Consider the following 21,072-nt stretch of genomic DNA (forward strand, 5'->3'; position numbering starts at 1 on the left):
GGTCAAAAAAATAGTTTGAGAATTTAAATACTACATTTTAGCAATTTTGAGTACTTTTCTTGTAAAAAAAATTAGATATTTAAATGCTACATTCTGTAAATATTGTGTAATTTTGCCGTAAAAATAATATGAAAGAAAGAAAAATCTTTACTTTTATCATAAATTAATATTTAGATGTCATATAAAATTAATGGTTTATAAATTTTATCATTAAAGTGGTTTGTGTAGATTTATGGGTCTTATATAGCATTCTTGGACCCCAATTTCTTCACATGTTTTTTTTTTTACTATTCTTGTTATACTCTTGCTATATTATTAAGGGTAGGTAACCATTTGGTACTTTGTGTTTTTGCAAAGTATCATTTTGGTACCCTTTGTTTTTAATAATGCTTATATAGTACTCTGTATTTTAAAATCGTACATATTTGGTATCCTAAACTCAAATTTAATTAATAAAATTTTACCAATTTAATCAAACTGCTATCAATTATGTAAGTTCCAAATTTAAATTTAATTACTTAATTACATATAACTTATGACAGTTTGATCACATTGACAAAATTTTATCTATCAAATCTGAGTCTAGGGTATCAAATATGTATAATTTTAAAATACATGATACCATATGAGCATTATTGAAAACAGAAGGTACCAAAATGATACTTTGCAAAAACATAAGGTACCAAATGAGTAAATTCCCTATTATTAATAATAATCTTATATTTGCTAATGTTTTGTAAGAGATTCAATTTTGAAATCCTAACTTATTTTTGGTTTGATCTAACCCAAAAATCATGTGTTGGCTTGGCTCTCAATTCTATATCTAAAATTTTCTTTTTGTTTTTAAATTTTAAAATTTTGAAGAATTGAAAGTTTCATTCAAATATTATATTTAACTAGTCATATTTTAAGTGGGGGAATATCACAATATACATGTGTGATTTAAATGAATACTACTATAAGGATAATATAGGTATTCCCATAAAAATTGAATAAAAGTATACAAACAAAATATTATGGGTATTAGTTCTGTTTGACTAAATCCCAAATACATATTATCTGGCCAATTATAATGTTAATTTTCATTTTCTTTGCATGAAAAACTAAACAAGATTGAAGTGAAAAGGATACTTACCCCACTTCATAATTTCAAAGTGTATATCATAAAGATGTACTTTAGTCAAACTTGATACACTTCTCTGCCTCAAAACTAAATCCCTTTTTAATTATTTTCTCTACAAACCTTCTCTACCCCAGGGAATATTGTTCCAACTTTTCAACATTATTTTACATTAACACCCATTTTGTTCTCATTCTCTTCAAATATTTTTTAAAAAATATACATAGTATAAACATTATTATATGTAACAAATACTTCACACCTCAATAAAAAAATTACTATTTTTTATTTATTAACTTTTTACATTCACTTTTATACAATATACATTGTACTCATCTCTCTCTTTCCTCAAGAAATAATAATTAAAAAAATACAAATAATAATAAAGAAAAAAGATGCCTCACCACTCTGCACATCTCCAGAGGTAGGCCATACTAAAGAAAAGTAAATAAATAATAATAATAATAATAAAAAAAAATCACATTCACCCCCACACAAACACAAAGGCCAAAAACCCTGAGATAAAACAATAGGGTTATATCACAAAAACACTACTAATAGTACACTACACTACCCTTGCTTGTGTTGTTTTTTCTTCTGTTCAAACCAAAAACCATTCTCAAAATCCACTAAAATCTCCAAAAACTGCCATGATTTGATCTTTCGAAAGCTTTATGCCCAAATGGGTTTTCCCACTAGACCCTTTTCTCTCCTCCTCCTCCTCCTCATCTTCACTCTTGCATTTCTGACCAGTTTTGAGCTTGTCCCACTTGCTGAATCTGCTGCTGATTACACTTCTTTGGTCTACAAAGGGTGCTCTAAGCAAGTTTTCTCAGATCCAACTGGGGTTTACTCCCAGACCCTCTCTGCGCTTTTGGGTTCTCTGGTTCAACAATCTTCAAAGACCAAGTTTTTCAAAACCTCATCTGGGAGTGGCCAGACCTCATTCACTGGGCTCTTTCAATGCAGAGGAGATCTCAGCAATGGCGACTGTTACAACTGCGTGAGCAAGCTACCTTCCATGGCTGACAATCTCTGTGGAAAGACTGTAGCCGCGAGAGTCCAGCTCTATGGCTGCTATTTGCTCTATGAGGTCTATGGTTTTACTCAGATTTCAGGCATGGAGATGCTCTTCAAGACGTGTGGGAGTACCAACGTGGCCGGGACTGGCTTCGAGGAGAGGAGGGACACAGCTTTCTCTGTCTTGGAAAACGGTGTCGTTTCAGGACATGGTTTCTACACCACCAACTACCAATCGGTCTATGTTTTGGCTCAGTGTGAAGGGGATGTTGGGGACTCGGACTGCAGTGAGTGTGTTAAGACCGCTGTTCAGAAATCTGAGGTTGAGTGTGGGAGTTCCATATCAGGACAAATCTATCTCCATAAGTGCTTTATTAGTTATAGTTATTATCCAAATGGGGTTCCCAGAAGATCATCCTCATCTTCATCATCATCTTCTTCATCTTCATCAGGTATATACAACCAAACATATATATATGCATAAACTTAATAAAAGTTCTGGCTTTTTCACAATAATATGTGAGGGTTTCGTTTGTTTTTGGTTTTTTGTAATGGGGTTTGATTTTTTGATTCAGTGGGTGGAGCAAATACAGGAAAAACTGTGGCTATAATATTAGGAGGAGCAGCAGGAGTGGGATTTCTAGTCATTTGTATGTTGTTTGCAAGAAATTTGATGAAGAAACATGATGGTATGTGAAAAGATGGGATCTTTTCATCTCTTTATCTGGTTTTTATGGTTTTGATTATATACAAAGTGAACTTAGGCTGAAATTATCAGAAAGAAGAATACTTGGTTCTAATTCTAATGCAAGTCATTATTGGAATTTGTTATTTTGTGCAGATTTTTGACAGGAGTAAGGAAACTTAAAGAGGCAAATAGCTGTTTTGAGGTGGACACTTCCTACATGAGATTCTGAATTTCTTTCCTTTCTATTTTTCTTTCTCAGGAAGGAAATGGTTTACTTTATTTTTATTTTTTTTGGGATGGTGAACAGAACTTGTCAAAAAGTAGGGTGGGTTTAGGAGGGTTGAGTAAGTATTAATTAGGAGCATCAAATTAAAGAAATTTTTTTCTTCTTCACAAAGGTGAATATTTTTATGTAGGAATGAATGTTTTGTAACTTGAATTGATGAGGATAAAAAAAAAAAAGAAAAAAAAAGAGGATGTTGTATTGTAAGTTGTAACAATGGTTTTGATTTTCTTTTGAGTTTTTTTCTTCTATATCATAGTCATATAATACAAGCCAATAAGCCATGTGGGTGTATGTCCCTTTTTCCTAGTCTCCATACTATTATTTATTGTTTAGTTTCTCAGATTTGTTGAAAACTTTTCTTTATGCTTTTTGGAAAGTTGTAAAAATCTTTCTCTTCAAAAACACTCATCCTCCTCAAAACACACAATGGAAGCCATTAGCTCACATCACATTCACTAATGCGTTTATTTATATAGTTTTTTATTATTTGGCTGACAAATGACTGTGACACATTATATTTTTTTAGGCAATCTTCATTGATGGATAGGTCGATAGGCCATAAACACATACCAACAAACAAACCTATGATCTATCTTTGACCTGTCCCTCTTTGTTGTTTCGATGCACCATTTTTTTTCTTTTTTGTTTCTTCAATTGTTTAGGTTACTAGGAATAATTCCATTTTGATTACTTTATGGCCAAATACTTGTTTGAATGCTTTGTAAAAAATAGTCTCATCATCACTCCATTATGGTCAAGATATTTTTATCCTCAAGTTTTATTTATGGGTTATTGATTTGAAAAATGCGTGCATCTCTACCGGTGTGTGTGTGGATCCTTGAATTGTGTCAAATTTTTATGAGTTATATTAAAAAAGAGAAATGGGTGAAAATAGCCTTTTTTTTTTTAGTGTTTAATGATTGTTGTTTAAAATTTCGTTGTTTAGTTGTTTAAATTTTTCGACTAGCTGTCCAAAATTACTAGCTATTTGAATTTTTCGACCACTTGTTTAAATTTTTGACTAGCTGTCTAAATTATGAGATTTCTAAATTTTTCGATCAGCTGTCTAAAATAAAAAAAGTGCAAAATGACTTTAAAAGATATGTCATTTTGCCATATTTTGATTAAAAGCGGATTATGACTATTTTGATCTAATGATTTACAAAATATGGGTTTAAAAAATAAAATAAAACAAGGGTCTAAATTGATATTTAGCAATAACCCATTACATGATTTCTTTTAAGAAGAAGAAAAAAGCAATTTCAATTACATGATCTTTTCTTTTTAGTATTTGGTAGTGCTTCAAATTTGATTAGCATCTCTTTCTCAATGTTATTTTCAAGTATATAACACTTTGTAAATTGAAAAAGGACCATAATAATAATAATAATAAATTCCAAATATGTGTCATTTTAATTATTTAAGGACCAATTTCGATGACTTGATCATTTTCAATTGTTATTAAATTTAGGTTATTTAAGAATAAAAAGTTGAGACATTAAAATGGACCTATTTTTTCAAATTTGGGATGAATGACCGCTAACGGTGACTAAATTAAAGTTGTGGGATACACCTAATAATAATGCTGCTTTAGTTGTAATAAAGATCAAATTATAACATTGTTAATTATAATTAATAGTTTCAAAGTACATAAATATTTATATGATACTTATAAAGATCTGTTTGTTCATAAAGTAGGTGTTTCTTAGTACTAGGGCGATTCTATACATATTTGTGTGTTTATTATCGTCACATGTATTGATTTGGCACAAACGGTGGAAAGGCTAGAATGGTTAATTATTATATTTAAAACTAAAAGAAAAAAAAACAATTCTTTGGTTTTCCATCCCACCATTCAATTTATTTGGACACTTAATTTAAATATATTATATTTTAATAATATTTGTTTATTATTAGTGGAATCTACATATCAAACTATGAGTTAGTAAGAACATGCAAAAAAAAAAAAGTGATAAAAAGAAAAAAGAAAATTCATTTAACAATTTTGCTTAATTCAACATATGTTATAATGATTCTAATTTAAAGTGCATAAGAGTATTGTGCCTTTTAAAATAAAATGTTACAACATGTTATCCAATTAAAACGATATTTAATAATTGGTGTAATAAAATATTAGATTTTACGTATTTTAATTTTAAATAAAATATATAATATTCAATATTAAATTGTATCAATTTGTATTTTACCATGTAGCTTGAAATATTAATTTACTAAATTTAAAAAAATAGCAATACACTAAACAAGTGTAGAGTATCCATGAGTGTAAAAATAAAAAATAAAAAAATAGATTACAAACCATATTTATTCTAATTAACTACAAGTTTCAAACTCAAAATTTTGAGAGTGCTATTCAATCATATGAGAAGATCATCCAAAAGTGAAATGGCAAATCTTGACTATATTAGCATAGCACTTTTTCATCTCATGTTCGGCAGACAAGGACCATTGTTTCTTACATGTCTTATTGATGATAATTAATTAATATAATTTCACTTTAAACTATTGAAAACTTATGCTTTTCATTTATATATACATATATATATACATATATATATATATATATACAAACCATACCTAAAATAATTACTTGCAAGTTATTAAAATATCAAAATTAGAAAAACTTTAAAATTTATGGCCCAAAATGCAGACATAATCAATAACTTAAAGGACTAATAAAGTAATATTGCATCTTCTCAAATATTCTTTTATCCTTAGAAGTTGAACAATGAAATTATGTAACTTTGCAATGGTAAAAAAAAAAAGTGCCCCCAAGAAAAACAAAAAAGAAAAAAGGGAATCTCATAACCAAAACCATGCCATTAGAAAAGACAAAAAGAGTGACACAAAATATGAGAAGCTATATAGAAAAGGGCAGAGAATGATTTTGCAGTATGAAATTTGAATTAGATTTTAGATAGTGTGAAGAAGAATGAATATGCATTATATATATAGGGAGGGACCCTTGTGATTGGGATTAGACACCCAAGTCGGTTTGTACTATTTTGCAATTGGACAAACTTCTATGAGTTGGTTCTAAGATTTTATGACTGTTTAAGATGCTTGCTAATAATGGAGAGAGGTGAATTTTTGTGCATGTGGCTGGTTTGGTGCCTTGGATCTATCTTCATATTTTAATTCCACCAAAAATTACTTACTGTTTTTTTTTTTGAAAAAATAATAATTTTGTGAATGAAAAACAACTCTTGTACATCTTCAATTGTGATTTGGGTCTTTTTTTTTTAATTTCAGTTTTGAGTCCTACAAAATACCCAAAACATGAATTTCATGGCCCTAATTCTCTCTTCATGCATCATGCTAGTTTTTTTCACATAAATTTATATGTTAGGTTAGATATAAATAACTAGTAAAAATAATATAATTTAATATGGCTAAATGTTAGTAATGTGTGTGTTGTCTGTGTTTTCACCTCCCGACATGTGGCAATTATGAGTAATTAGTGACAAGATATGAAGTTCTCGGAGTGTGAACTCTTTGGGGAAGCCCAGTCCGGCCAAGTCGTGGATGTCTTTAAATGAGGAGGTCTCCCTCAAGGCGATGATGTCTCTAGGTGAGGTCATGTCCCGAGCAAGTCTCGAGCTAATCTCCAGGTCATAGATGTCTCCAAGTGAGGCCACGTCATGAGAAACTCTTTTCACTGGCTCATCTCGCAGGTCTAGGATTCTGGTCCTCGAGCCTAGAGTAGATGTCAGGTATCATTCACTGCGGGTATGGGCCACCAGAAGATCATCTGACAACTTTTAGTGAGTCTTAATTAGTGGTGTCAAGTTCGTACTCTCAACAATTGACATTTCCCACAATGTCGCCTGACATGGGCAAACGTGCGTCGCGCCTTGACAGTCAGAGGTATGTTCCCCATAAAGTTGGTACCCAATTTTCTGGGATGGCCCCGTGCAATCCGCCTGGGTCATAGTCTCTATTTAGTGCAACCATTTTTTAATTAATTCAGCATAAATACACCAGAATGGGGAAATTTGTAGTAATTATAGATAATTAACATTAATGACCCCAATATTTATAAATAAGGTTGGAGTATCTCCTTGTAGAGGGTTTAGATTTTTAAGAAGACAAACTTTGTAACTAAGTGCAATATATACGCTGCTTGAGAATCATCATTGGAGTTTGCTAAAACAAATTTCATGCTCACTAAATACTATAAACTCTTGGACTATGACTCTTTTATAGTGTAAACTATGTAAAAACCTTGCATTCTTCTATATTATTTCCTTCATACTCTCAAATTTAGTTGATAGCAAAAAAAAAAAAGCAGTCAACAGTATGCATATATATAAATATAAATGTTAACTCATAAGCTATTAGACTTTAAAGATATACACTCAAATATAATATAATTGTTCTTATAAGTAATGCCATTTTTTTATGCAAGTAAGTTACTCAATGAAAGTGTTCATAAATATTAGATATAGATTGATATTGTGTCATATTCATTAATTGACAAAGGACAACTCTGTATTAATTTAAAATTTAAGAAGATAATAATGTCTTGGTGGGACTTGGTAATCAAAAAGATGACTTGAATCCCAACCTAATTCCATGACACTTTGCTTATTTGGTTAAAATTCATTCATTCATTCACCAATTAATGTAAAAAGAAAAAAGATAATGGGCCCCCCTTCAAGATTCACATTCCCCAAAGAAGAAGAATAAGATAAGGATACAAAAAAGGAGAAAATGAAGGGTGAACAATTACTATATTAGATAAGAATTAGAATAGAAGCATTTTGAAAACATTCAATTCTAATACTATACTTTGTTTTTTTTATCATAAAAGAGGCTTCTTCTACGTGAATTTAAGTAAAAGAATTCAAACTTATTATTTAAGAATAATATTAAACTCTCTCTCTCTTAGGCAATAATTATATGTAAAGTGTGTTACTAACTACACTTAGTAGTTGAAATAATTAGTACATATTATTACCAATAAATAAGTAAACAATGGTGGACATAAAGGCAATATTATATTTATATGAATACAAGATATGCATGAAAAACTTTATGCAAGTCTGGCTCTAAAGGAGGCTCCTTCGCCAAAAATTGATGTAGCACAAATTTATTTAATTTATTTTTGTAAGTTTTTTTTTCTTTTTTGAAATAACTACACAATTATTAACAAATAAAAATTTATTTTTAAGCACCTCTAAACTATCTAAAATATCACTTATATATTAATAAGTTTATTATTATAAAAATAATTTTATTACATACTTTAATTTTTACAAGTATAAAAATAGAATATTGTAAATTTATTAAAAAAAATTATTCTAATGAGATTCTTTAAATTTAATGTTTTTTTACATTGAGATTAAAAATAAACTCATAAATTGTGTTTATATATTTAAAATAGCACTCTATATATATTGATATTAATCAGATACTACAGTAGTATACTTTACTAAAGAAGAGAAAGGAATAAAGGAAAACCTTATTATATAATCACAATACTTATTGAAGAATCTGTATGACTTGATATTTAAACAAATAAATACTATTTAAGTTGTAAATGAAAAGGTTAGCATGTACATTAATTACATTTGATGATGCCATTAAATGCATTTAATAAGCTATTTATTAAGCTTGTTATTAAGTTCAATTATTAATTAATTGCCATAAAAATAACAATTATTAAGTGATGAATTTTGAAGATATTTAAATGATGTCGAATATGCATATTTTTTACATATTGGTTTTTATTAAAATTAAATAGTGTCTATACTTAATTTGATCCTTCACTTAGGTATTTTGTATATTAATAAATACTGCAAAATCATACATTGAGCTCGAATTTAGAGAATATTTTTGTAATATGACACAAATTTTCCTCCTGATCAAATAATTAATTAAGTTTAAAAATTAATTTTGAGGTATTTTAATTAAAAAAATTAAAATATAAAGTTAATTTGAACTAAAATAAAAAAGTATAGCAAAATCCCCATCAACATGTAAATAAATAACCATATATATATATATATGTATGGGCAATTCTTTAGTCCTTCAGTTGGTTTTGTTGGACTCAGTCATTCATGTATTTTCAGCTGTTGGATTCATATTGGACAGTGAGATTGAATGTTTGGTTGAGAATGTGTTAAAATACACATATACCCATTCATATCATTTAGCAACCGGCTACCGTTTTCCTAATAAATTTTTTTATTTGATATTATTAATTAAAAGGACCCAAAAAGCATTTGTTCCCTTTGATGGGTGAAATTGATGTTATTGGAAGAATGAAGCAGTGTAAATTCTTCTTGTAAAATCAGAGGATTGGGTGCAAAGGATTGTGGTAGAGCTTGTGTACACATAGGTTGAATGTCCCTCCCTCCCCTCGTGGTTTTCTGCCGTCAACGTGGTTCGTCAGTTTGGGTGCGAGGTGAGAGTGTGTGATGGTTTGTGTTAAATTTCTTCAATAGTAGGTCGATTGGTGTGGTTGACTGGTGGTGGAGCCCTTCGTTATATTTTTTTCAATGCTTTTGGGATGGGGCATAAGAAGAAATAGCTCCATGGATCCTTGGTTTGGAACTAATATTTTCGTTTTTTGAATGTTGTGGGTTTCATTGGAGAGTTTTGCTTGTGGGTTCGGGGTAGTTGTTTCGTTAGTTACTGTGTTTGGTCAACGCATGTTTGAGGGTGGTTGTTCCTTCGTGTCGCCGAGTGGTCGAGGTATCCCTTTTGTTCGACGCTGTGATCTCAATGTAGCATTATCAATCGTCGGCAATTGTTCGAGGTAGAAATTTTACATTGATCGATTATATTTTTAATTTCGTGGTATTGAGATGTTTGTTTTATTATTGTTATTTGGGGTGTATCACCATCATCAACAAGTAGTGTTATCTCTTTTTGGGTTTCTTAAATTTTTTATTGAAATTTCTATATTTTCTACAACTTTTAAGAAATTTTCATGGTGGAAAATATAAATAGCTTAGGATTGTTTAAACAGTATTTTCTAGGACCCATTTCGTTTCTGAAAATTGTTGAAACCCCATAATATAGAAAACTTTAGTTATGCAAAATAGGGGAATCTCATTTTGTTTTGAGTGAGGTATACATATGCTTGGGTGATAAATTGAAATGATGGAGAAAAGCCTTAACATTTAAACTTAGGTTGGGAAACATACAGAAAGAAACAGAGGAGTTGATGAAGAAAAGGAATGCTTAAAAATGTTGTTATTAAGATTGGGATTCAATAAATAAAATAAATGGCTAATGATGTTCTTATCGATTCATCAAATTAGAGAACCATGCCAAATTGCTCATTATGTAGTACAATTTCTTGACTGGAAGAAAAAAAATTCACACTATATGCACAAATAATATGTGTTTCCTAAGAGAATTGTTTGGTATCTTTGAATTTTTTTAAGTCAAATCATGAATCTTGAGAGAAGCTTTTGCAAGTAGTTGTTATGAAAATAATCATGCCAATGGTTGGAAAAATGAAGTAATGAACCAAATACACATTTCTCTCACTATCACACTCTCAAATTGAATATATCTCTCCCTTTCTATCTCCCTATATATGCATTCACGTACATACATATTTATATATATATATACGTATATGCAAAAGTTCATTAAACTATATGTACAAACAATCTGTCTTTTTCTTATTAGAATTGTTTGGTACCTTAGAATTTTTATTTCCCTCATCAATCATGAAGGTCAGGTTAATTGATAGTTTAAATTGTATTGGTGTAGTGATAGGGTTGTTGCCTATATGAGGTGGGACTGACATATAATAATTTTTGGCAGGGAATAAAAGTAGTATTCATTGCTGAATTTTATTTATCAGTCTCTTGGTTTTTGTTTTTGGTATTTTTGAGTGAGATTTTGAAGACTGTTTATTTTGGTAATAGGAATGAAACATTGTTGTTATTGTGTTATAGTCTTTATATTGGACTCTAATAACTATTTCTGAGTATTTTCATGAGCTTATGTATTTATAATAACTAATCTACTTTTATTTTCCTTTACAACAACAATATTAAATTGTTTGGTAATTTCTATAATTTATTTTTGACTAGTTTTTTTAGAGCTAGTGTGGTTGAGATATTGATATTATTACTTTATCCCTGCATCAGTGTGTCTTATAGAACATGTCATTTATGTCCAAATAATTGGAAGGTGAGCTATACAAGTTGTGGGATTACTTGAAATGAAGCATTGATATAGTTCATGGACTGTATTTGTATGTATGTATCTATTACTTTTAGATTGAATTTTATCACGTAGCCAAGTACATTGGTTACTTGTATATTCCAAAGTGTTACTCGAGATGGAAATTAAATGAGTGTTTCGCTTGTTTTTATTAATGTTTAGTATTATATTTGATTGCGATAGTTGTCATAGTTTTTATGTTATGGACACATATTTATCACTAGAAATGGTTCAAGAGTAATAGTGTAGAAGAATATAATTCTTTAGTTTGTGCGATTATATATATATATTTGAATGATTCAAAGATGTAGATACCAAATAATGATAAACAATTGTAATATTGGAGTATTAATTTGTTTTCTTCTATAGATCATTGTTACTTGGTGTATTGATTTTTTTCCCTGTAAATTGAAATGAATTTTGTTGACATATATCATTGTGTTTTCCTTTATTGTTTTAATGGCAAGTGAACAATCGCACTAATAAAGATAGTTCATATTGACTTAAGTGGTTGCAAAGCTCCAATCAGTGTCGATATCCCCTAATCTTACTCAATGTAGTAGTTTGTGACAACCTTGGCTAACTATAAGAAATTTTGGATCTAATCAACGATCTAATCACTACACTTAATGCTCCAAGGTCCATAATCGCACTTATAAAAAGTGTTTCTGTTGACGTCAGTGGCCAAAAGTCTCATGATAAATGCTCAAAAATACATATTTATTTTACTAAAAATTGAAATTCAATTAAATTTTAATTAATATTTTCATGAATTTAATGACATATATATATATTTTAAAATATTTAGTTGATATATTTTTAAAAGAATATAGAGCATTGTGGCAGATCTAAAAATAAATTTAAAGGGAGCAAAAATATAATCCATAACCAAGAAAGTAGCATTTTTGCAAATAAAATAATAACTCAAAGTGCATCAGGCCCACACGGCCCAAGGAGCAAACGACCCAAGTTCAGATTTTTACTATTTTTTAATTACAAAATTACTATATGTTATTTATAATAAATTTTATTTCACTTCAATCATTTTATCTTATTATAAATAGGTGTTTCGGTCATTAGAAGAATATATAGTTTTAGATAAAGAAATCTAGAGAAAATGTTGCACGCGCTCAAAGATAATTTTATTTACTTATTTTGTTATGAGTTTCTAAGTTTTCTTATTATTAGAATGGACGATGAAACCTAGTATACTTACTTAATTATTTATTTTTGTATTGATTCTCAACAATTCAATATAATGTTAATGTGTTTCGCTACAATCAATAATTTCTTTCATCTTTAATATCATGTATATTTTGTAGTTAGAAATTATTTGTAACGCCCTCCTAATCTAGGACCGTTACACTGTGTAGTTAAAATTGTGTCAGACCTGCTGATCAAGTCATTTGGCTTAAAACGTATAATTAAGGTTAGTGACAAGGGTTAGGGTTAAAGTTTTTGGTCAAAGAACCATTGACTTTTATTCCAAAAGCTTTATATAACAAGGGATCCCAACATATTACAACACAACTGTTAAAAATGGTAAATACATAACAAAAGTTACATCAGCCAGCCTAAGCGGCAAAACAGGGCTGTAACCCTAGTTCCTCTGTGATAACCCCGGCCATGATGGTCGAGCAGCCGCATATGTACACGCCGCCACCGAAGCTCTCTAACTCATGGCTGGTCAAGCTTTCCCTTTCCCTTACCTGCACCACAAAGCACCCGTGAGCCGAGGCTTAGCAAGAAAACAGAAAGTATAACAGCAGAGAAAATAACTCTAAATAACCATTCAACAATAATCAACAACATTAATATTATAGCCAATGTCATTTAGTTCAAACACACGATCATTGGATCGACCTGGGGTCGTTGCCTTATTCATTTGGCTTTTAAGCCAACCCTCGGGCCTATGCCCTAGCTACATGACCATAGAGTCACTTGGGGCCTCGCCCGTAGCTCTGTCTCACTAGCCATAGAGCTAGCCCAACCCCCGTGGTTCATCTTCGACCTTAGAGTCGATCAACGTAATAGTACGTTGCTATATTAGGCCAATGCCTTGCGACCAGCGCACTATTGCCGTCCTTGACTTATAAGTCAAGCCCTGATCCAGGATTACATACCCTACTTATAGGAAACAGATGTGGATAGGCACATCTTGACAATTAAGCACATATTCATGCTAATCATATAATCCCACTGAATAACCATTTTCATAATACTAAGCACATTCACATAACGGGGCCACTTGCCCTAACCATAGAATTCACATAACGAATATAAGCACTTAGGCATCTAACAAGAAGCATTTAAAACAATAACCTAACATAACCAATCCTGGGGCCCAATCCCTAATCACATTGATATACAACAGACAGGCCAAGCCCTAATAACATACAACACGTTCTGGGTGTAGTTTTCTTACCTTAGGTCCAAGCAAGCGTAAATAAGAACGACCCTCGAGCACGATCCCAGTTCTGAGCCCTTAGCGATAGCCTAAGTCACAACCATAAAATAGGATTCTATTAATATCGAGTGATCAAAGCCTTCTGGAAAAATTCCTAGCCTCCGGGGCCTCGGGTTCCACCAAACCGGATAGTGGAAACAATCCCGAGCCCCTAAGGTTAAGTTCCCATGCTCAAAACCTTCTAGGGGTCCAAAAACCCCTTAAGAGTCGCGACCCTATGCCCCCATACCGCGGCCCCCCTCCAATCAGAGGCCCAACCTCCCCAATCAGCAGACACACGCGCCGCGACCTGCCCACCTTCCTTGGCTCCCACCTGTTGAAGAGGGCCGCAACACACCAAGAACAGAGCCGCGACCCGACCCCTTCGAACCCAAAAAATCCTTCATTTTCAGCAACTAAACCCAAGCCAAACCAACTCAAAAATCACCCCAAAACATAATTCAATTATCCCAAACACTCTAACATGTTCCAGCAACAAAACTCATCAAAAATCACCAAAATTGTTCAAACACTCTAAAAAAGAAAAACACCAAAATTGTTCAAAACTTGACAATTGGAAAATTAATTGGGTCCTACTATAATTTTGTAAGTTCAAAGCTTAGATTACACAATCGTGATTGGGGATGTTCTACAATAACACTGTTGACGCGGTTCTTCGCCAACAGGTAATTAAGAAAATAAGAGGAAGGGATTAGTGCTTATGTTGAACCGAAATAGATGAATAATCTTTTGAGAATGGGCTGGTGACACAAATATGTTTTTAGGTGGTTCAAAGGTTGAACTCCTTCTACTCCACCAGTCAATATTATTGCTATATGCTTGGTATTCTTTTACAGGGTATTTCTTACACAATAGAATCCAACCCTTTGTAACTCCCAGGGTCTCCATATTTATAGGAGAAGGCACCTGGGAGTTGGTAAGAAGGTCATCCCGTGACCTTCTTACCTATCATGTCAACTCTATGACATTCATGATTAATTCCTAAATCTGACACATAAGTGTGGTCAAATCAATAGGTAAGGGGGATAATGGGCCGCACGGCCCAACCCAGTCGTGGGTGTCTGAATACGCACGTTCACGCTGCGTGTCCGAGAAGTCAGGGATATATCAGACACGTGATGTCTGATATGTGCACGTTTACCTTGCGTGGTTGACTTTATAATAGGTCATAGCCTCCAACTCTAGCTCGTACCACGAGCTGGATGCTTCCCTCGACCTGTGGCCTTCAGAGTCCAGACTCGGTCCTTAAGTAATCTTGGTGAACCCTTAGGTTACCTCGAGCTAAGGAGGTAGGATCTTACGATGGTAGCTCCGGTCTTTGGGGATGTCCAAGTGGCTGATATAGTTTAGGCCGTATCTCAGCTCGCTAATAGCCCGTGGGAAAATTAGGGCGTACATTTGCCCCCCAAGCCCCTGGTCGTGGTACACGACGTCGTGTAGGGCCACAGTAGGGGCTTTTAGGCTTCCCCATGAACTCTTCATATTCCACATTCTACGCAGGCGCCGAATACGTGGAACATCGTGGTTGGTGATGGTACATCTTTCGAGAACCGCATTTAATGGCCTAGCCTATACTCAGTCGTCGTTTCGTCTTTCGAGTGGAGAGCCTTGGATCCCACATCAGGGAAATCCAACGGCCCTCCTCACGTGGTCTTTCACGTATATAAAAGGGGTGGCCACCTTACGCATGGGCCACCCGTTCATTTGAAAATTTTCAGAAATTTTCTTCTTCTTCTCTCTTCATTTTCAAAAGAAAACCCCTCTTCTTTCCGACTGCCATTCCTAGCACTCAAGAAGTTCAGGTGCAAGGGCCCCCTTGAAGCTTTGGAATCAACTGATCCGATGAAGCCCCTACCTAGGCGATCCCTTCATCCTCTTCTCAGCCAAAACACTCTGTAAGTCTCCTGACTGTGCATGTTTCGAAATTATTTTTCACTGTAGCTTAGGTAAATTTTTACTGTAGCCGCATGCAAAGTTTCGCTGGTTTTTGTGGGCATGAAGGGTGAAAGCCTTTTAGGTTAGGGTATCTTTGCAGTAGAGAACCATTTAGGAGCATGGTTTATAGGGTGCGTTTTCTGGGGAAAATTTCTGGATAGGATTTTTGGGATGCTGGTATAAAGTATTCAGTATTTTGGGTGCAAAACCGGGTAGCTTAGGGGACACGCTTCACAGGCGGTTTTGCCTTTCTTCCCTACTGAAACTTTCCTTCCAAGGAAAATTCTATCCTGACCCTCCTGACACACGAATTCTGAGTAATCAGGGATCTGTTGGGAGCACAGGCGCGTGTTCATAGAACCACGTGGTCTCACTCTCTACGAGCTGGGCTTACCTCAGCTCGTGTCAAGGAAACACATTCAGATTCTTCTCCATTTTTAGGTCGCCTTTTTCTAAAATTTCTTCTTTTTGTTCGCTAGGCGACCAGATGGGACCCAAGAAGAACACTCCCAAGAAGTCCGTAGGCAGCTCATCCTCCCAACAAGACAAGGGAAAGGAGGTGATGGCTGAATCCCCGATTCCCAACTTCGGGCCAGCAGTGGAACGGGAGCTCGAGGTGGCCCCCGACGCGTTCTTCGAGGCGGAGAAGATCGTCTCAAAGATTACCGACCAGGCGAGGGTAAACAAAATATTCCTCTCCCATAACATCGAGCTGGGGAGAGGAACTGTGATTGCCCGACCTCCCTTAGAAGGCGAGCGGAGCTGCGCGCCGCTTGATGAGGCGTTCTCGGCCTGGAGCGACGAACATTTCAAGGCGGGGGCCTTCCTCCCGTTGGACCAGTACTTCGCCGATTTCCTCAACTACGTGAGGCTGGCCCCATTCCAGCTCCCCCCCCCCCCCCCAATTCTTACCGTTTGTTGGCGGGGTTAAGATACTTGTTCTTGAAATAGGAGTGGGAGGTCCCCACTCCTGCGGACATCCTGTATTTCTTCTGCCTCAAGGCCAGCCCGGAGCAGCGGGGGCAAGGTGATGGGTTTTATTACTTAACCCGATTCCCCAACACGGCTGCGGTCATCGAGCTGCCCAGCCACGCCAACGACTTCAAAGATAAATTCTTTATGTCGACGTGGTTCCGAAACTGCGAGCTGCACTACTTCAATCGTCCTCGTAAGTTCCTTTCAACCTTAGCTCGTAAGTTAAGTATCGGTTAGCTTCCCCTATATCCATTTCTGACTTAGGATAATTCTGCAGCTGTATTCGCGAGGACAGAGAAGTCTGTGATCCTTGGCAACCAGTACGAGACACTGGCGGGCTTGCCCCCCAGTGAAAAGGACTATCGTCAGCTCGTGATAGACGAGACGATGCTGGCCTGTAAGCTGATCTCCCCAGGCCAGACTCTGAACCTGAGGAGGCCCCGGGTGCTTCCCCCAGCTCGCGATATGAGGCCTATCATCGTGGAGGAGGTCGCGGGGGATGAAGATGAGGAGGACGAGGAGGACGAAGTGCCCCTCGTGAGGACGAGGAAGCGGGTGCTGGAGGTCACCAAAAGAACGGATGAGGAGAGGATCCGGTCCAGAGCAGCTGCAGGTCCTTCTGGCCAAGGTAACCCATACATGTTTAGGAACTTAGATAGGGCCACTGCCGACCCCCGGCTAGCTAGGTTCAATCCTAGACAGATCATCCAACGCCATCGAAGTGACCTAGACTTAGATGAAACCCTGCTCCACTGCGTCGACCGGCTCATGCTGGACTACGAAAGTAGCCGCCCTATGGGGTGTTAGGAAAAATAATATTGCCTCAATGGAAATGGTAAGATAATGTTACAACTCTATGCAAAATATTACAATGGACAAGATTGATTAAATAAAGTGTTACAACTCTATAACTAAAAATACAAATAAAACAAAGGAAATGAAGAAGATGATGAAGAAGAAGAGAATAGTAAAATACAACTCAAAACAAAAGTTACAAATAAAATAAAGTGTTTGGACCAAATGAAGAGATTACAACTCTTAAACAAAATATACAAGTAAATAATACAAGAGAATAAGAAGAAGAACAATAGAATAAAAGGAAGAACATAAACCACAAACAAACTCTCACTTACACAACCTAAGTGAAGAGGATTGGGGATCACCAAATTGAACAAGGTTTAAAACCTTTGTCCAAAAGCTTATTTCCCCCTAACTCAAGCACTAAGGGATCTCTCTCAGATTTTGGAAATGCTTTATGGAATTATCAAGCCTCAAGGTGTTTCTAGCCAAGTGCTCTAGTGGATAGAAAAATGGTGTGTCTTACAAGTGAGCATTAGGCTCCTATTTATAGAGTTTAGAAACACCCTTTGAATTTCAAATTCCACCAACCCCCATGGCTGTTACCAATGATTAATTGTGTGTTTTATGGAATTAAAATAGAGATTTGGGAGTTACTTAGCTGTTGGAATCGTTCAAAGTTGGATAAAAAACCGAAATTATAGAAGCTGTCAGCCATTAGGGCCGCGGCGCTAGTTCCAGGCGCCGCGGCCCTCAGTCAATTTCAGCAACACATTTTTTCAGTTTTTTCCAAAACGTTCCAATTTATTCCCACTTGATTTTGTAACTTCCATACACAATATGGGAATTAAAATCACATCTATATCAGCCATTTCTCATATGGCTTTGAGAAATTCATCTCAATATTGTGTAACAACAAATCTACACAATAATGGATGATATTTAGGAGTTACAAATTTGTGATGAATTTGTAACACCAAATATGTTACATGTTTGGATATTTCACATATATCCAAATAATGTAACTCTCTATTATATGTTACAATATGTGACACTCTATGTCACATTTATTTAATCTAAAACATTATATTATAAAATAATATAATATTACATTATATTATAAAATAATATAACAGGGGGACCATAGCTGTAGACAACACCTTAGCTTTTAGGTCGGTCCTATTCGAGGAGGATGGGACTAACCTTCGGTCATGGCCATCACTCCGGGAGGGTGCTGTAGCTCCAGGTCTTAGACAATACGTAGAAGGGTCTAGTCCTGAGATAGCCTCGGATCCAGAACCTGCGCCAGCTCGAGAAATAATTGCCTTAGATTCCCCTGCGGAAGCTTCGGGGCCGATGGTCGCAATCATAGATTCTTCGTCTAGCTCGGGGGGTAGGATTCCCTTTAGTATATATACATACTTGAATTTTTCTTTTTTACCCTTTGTTTTTGCATGATTGCTAACTTGTGTACTAACCATGTCTTTGTTTCGCCAGAGGAGATGTCTCAGCCCGGGGGGAAAAATCTGCGGTCTGTGTTCACTGGAGGGAACTCCTCCGCTGGGGCTTCTGGGCCCAAAATGAAAAAGCTCCGGATGTTGAAGAAAGCCGCCGGGACCCCAACCAAGTCTCCTGCAAAGGAGAAAGAGCAACCCCCAGCCGCCCAGGTCGAGGAAAACGCACCTCCTGCTGCAAGGGGGAGCATGCCCCCACCCCCTCCGCAAGCTCCGGCCTTCATCCGGGACACAGGAGTGGAGCCCAGGGCTTCGGTGATTGAGCCTCCCGAGGTGCGCATCCCGGTGGACCCCCAGGACCTGGAGAAAATTCCAGAAGCCTTTCGGGGGACGGTGTATGAGACGGCGAACTACGCCATCAGCCATTTCTACCGCTTCAACGAGAGAGAGCTCAGGGCCATCGAAACAAGGAGCCTGGTGGGCGTGCTGGAATCTTCATTGGGCATGGCCCTAACGGTAAGCCAACCTTACCCTTTTATGATTTTCGATTATCATGCCTTGCCCTGTTTTTCCTTTCTCCCTTCTCTTTTTTTTCCTAAGGCAGTTGCCTCTCCGTTTTTGCAGAGCGCCTTGACCCTTCACCGGAGCATAGCCCAGACCAAGGCCCAGCTCGAGGATATGAGGAGCGAGCATCAGGCGGTTATGGCCACCCACCAAACTTCCCTGCAGACGGCCAAGGATGCCCTGGTGGCCCCGCAGGCCGAGTTGGAAGAAGCCTGTCCCAAGCTTCAGGAGGTCGAGGCTACCAAAGTCGCCCTCGCCGCTGCGCGGACAGAGCTAGACACTGCGAAGGCTGGGGCCGAGGAGGCCAAGGCCGCCCTGGAAGCCGAGAAGGCAGCTTCAGTCACCGCCATGGAGGACATGTTCTACCATTGCTGGGCCTATAACCCGGACGGCGACTTCTCCTTCTTGGGAGCGGACGTCTGGGAGCCCTTGCTGGAGGGGTTTAAAGCTCGCCTCGAGAAAGAAGCACCTTCTGAGACTGGGGAAGTCTCCGGCGCAGTTGAGCAGGGCGAGACGGCGACCTCCACGGGGCCGACTGGTGGAGCCTAGGGCCTTTCCATTTTGCTCCCACTCTTTCATTATTCTTAATCTTTTGTGTAACTTTTGCATGAGGTGTTTCCACCTCGAGACAATTAATTTTTGCTTATAATTGGTTTATTGTCCTTTTGCCTTCACGCATTTCAGTTACTATTTTTAAAAAACTTAGTTCGCGTTAATTTTTATCAATATCTCGTGCTCTTTAAGAAAAGCAACGATCAATCGATTTAAATTAATGTCTAAGTTTTATGACCTGGTTATGTCTAGGAACTTAATTTGAAAACTTAGTTCATGTTAACTTTTATCAATATCTCGTGCTCTTTAAAAAAAAACAACGATCAATCGATTTAAATTAACTTCTAAGTTTTATGATCTTGTTAAGTCCAGGAACTTAATTTGAAAACATAGTTCGTGTTAACTTTTATCAATATCTCGTGCTCTTTAAAAAAAACAACGATTAATTGATTTAAATTAACTTCTAAGTTTTATGACCTGGTTATGTCCAGGAACTTAATTTGAAAACTTAGTTCATGTTAACTTTTATCAATATCTCGTGCTCTTTAAGAAAAACAACGATCAATCGATTTAAATTAACTTCTAAGTTTTATGACCTGGTTATGTCCAGGAACTTAATTTGAAAACTTAGTTCGTGTTAACTTTTATCAATATCTCGTGCTCTTTAAGAAAAAAAACAATCAATCGATTTAAATTAACTTCTAAGTTTTATGACCTGGTTAAATCCAGGACAGGACTTAGTTCGCGTTAATTTTTATCAATATCTCATGTCTTTTAAAAAAGACAACGATCAATCGATTTGAATTAACTTCTAAGTCTTTAAGGCGACCTGGTTATATCCAGGTACCATATGCCCCCCAAGTAACTGGGAAAGGGTCTTTCGTGGTTACTTTAGATTACACTTGTAAATATGTACAATCATAAACGGAAAGTTAATTCTCATTGCCTAATACATAAAAAATGACCTTTTAGGCCTTACAAGGGAATCATTGATAATATCTCTTC

General features: G+C 35.6%; 1 protein-coding gene across 1 annotated transcript; it reads left to right on the forward strand.

Annotated features, from left to right (window-relative positions):
- The first annotated feature begins 1,662 nt into the window (after window positions 1-1,662).
- On the forward strand, window positions 1,663-3,348 carry LOC133819669 (plasmodesmata-located protein 2-like). Its single transcript, XM_062252970.1, has 3 exons — window positions 1,663-2,592; window positions 2,716-2,829; window positions 2,982-3,348. The coding sequence occupies exons 1-3, from the start codon at window positions 1,803-1,805 to the stop codon at window positions 2,987-2,989; spliced, it is 912 nt and encodes a 303-aa protein (XP_062108954.1). The 5' UTR covers window positions 1,663-1,802; the 3' UTR covers window positions 2,990-3,348.
- Window positions 3,349-21,072: the final 17,724 nt, after the last annotated feature.

Source organism: Humulus lupulus, chromosome 2 (genome assembly GCF_963169125.1).
Source record: "Humulus lupulus chromosome 2, drHumLupu1.1, whole genome shotgun sequence".
NCBI lineage: Eukaryota > Viridiplantae > Streptophyta > Magnoliopsida > Rosales > Cannabaceae > Humulus > Humulus lupulus.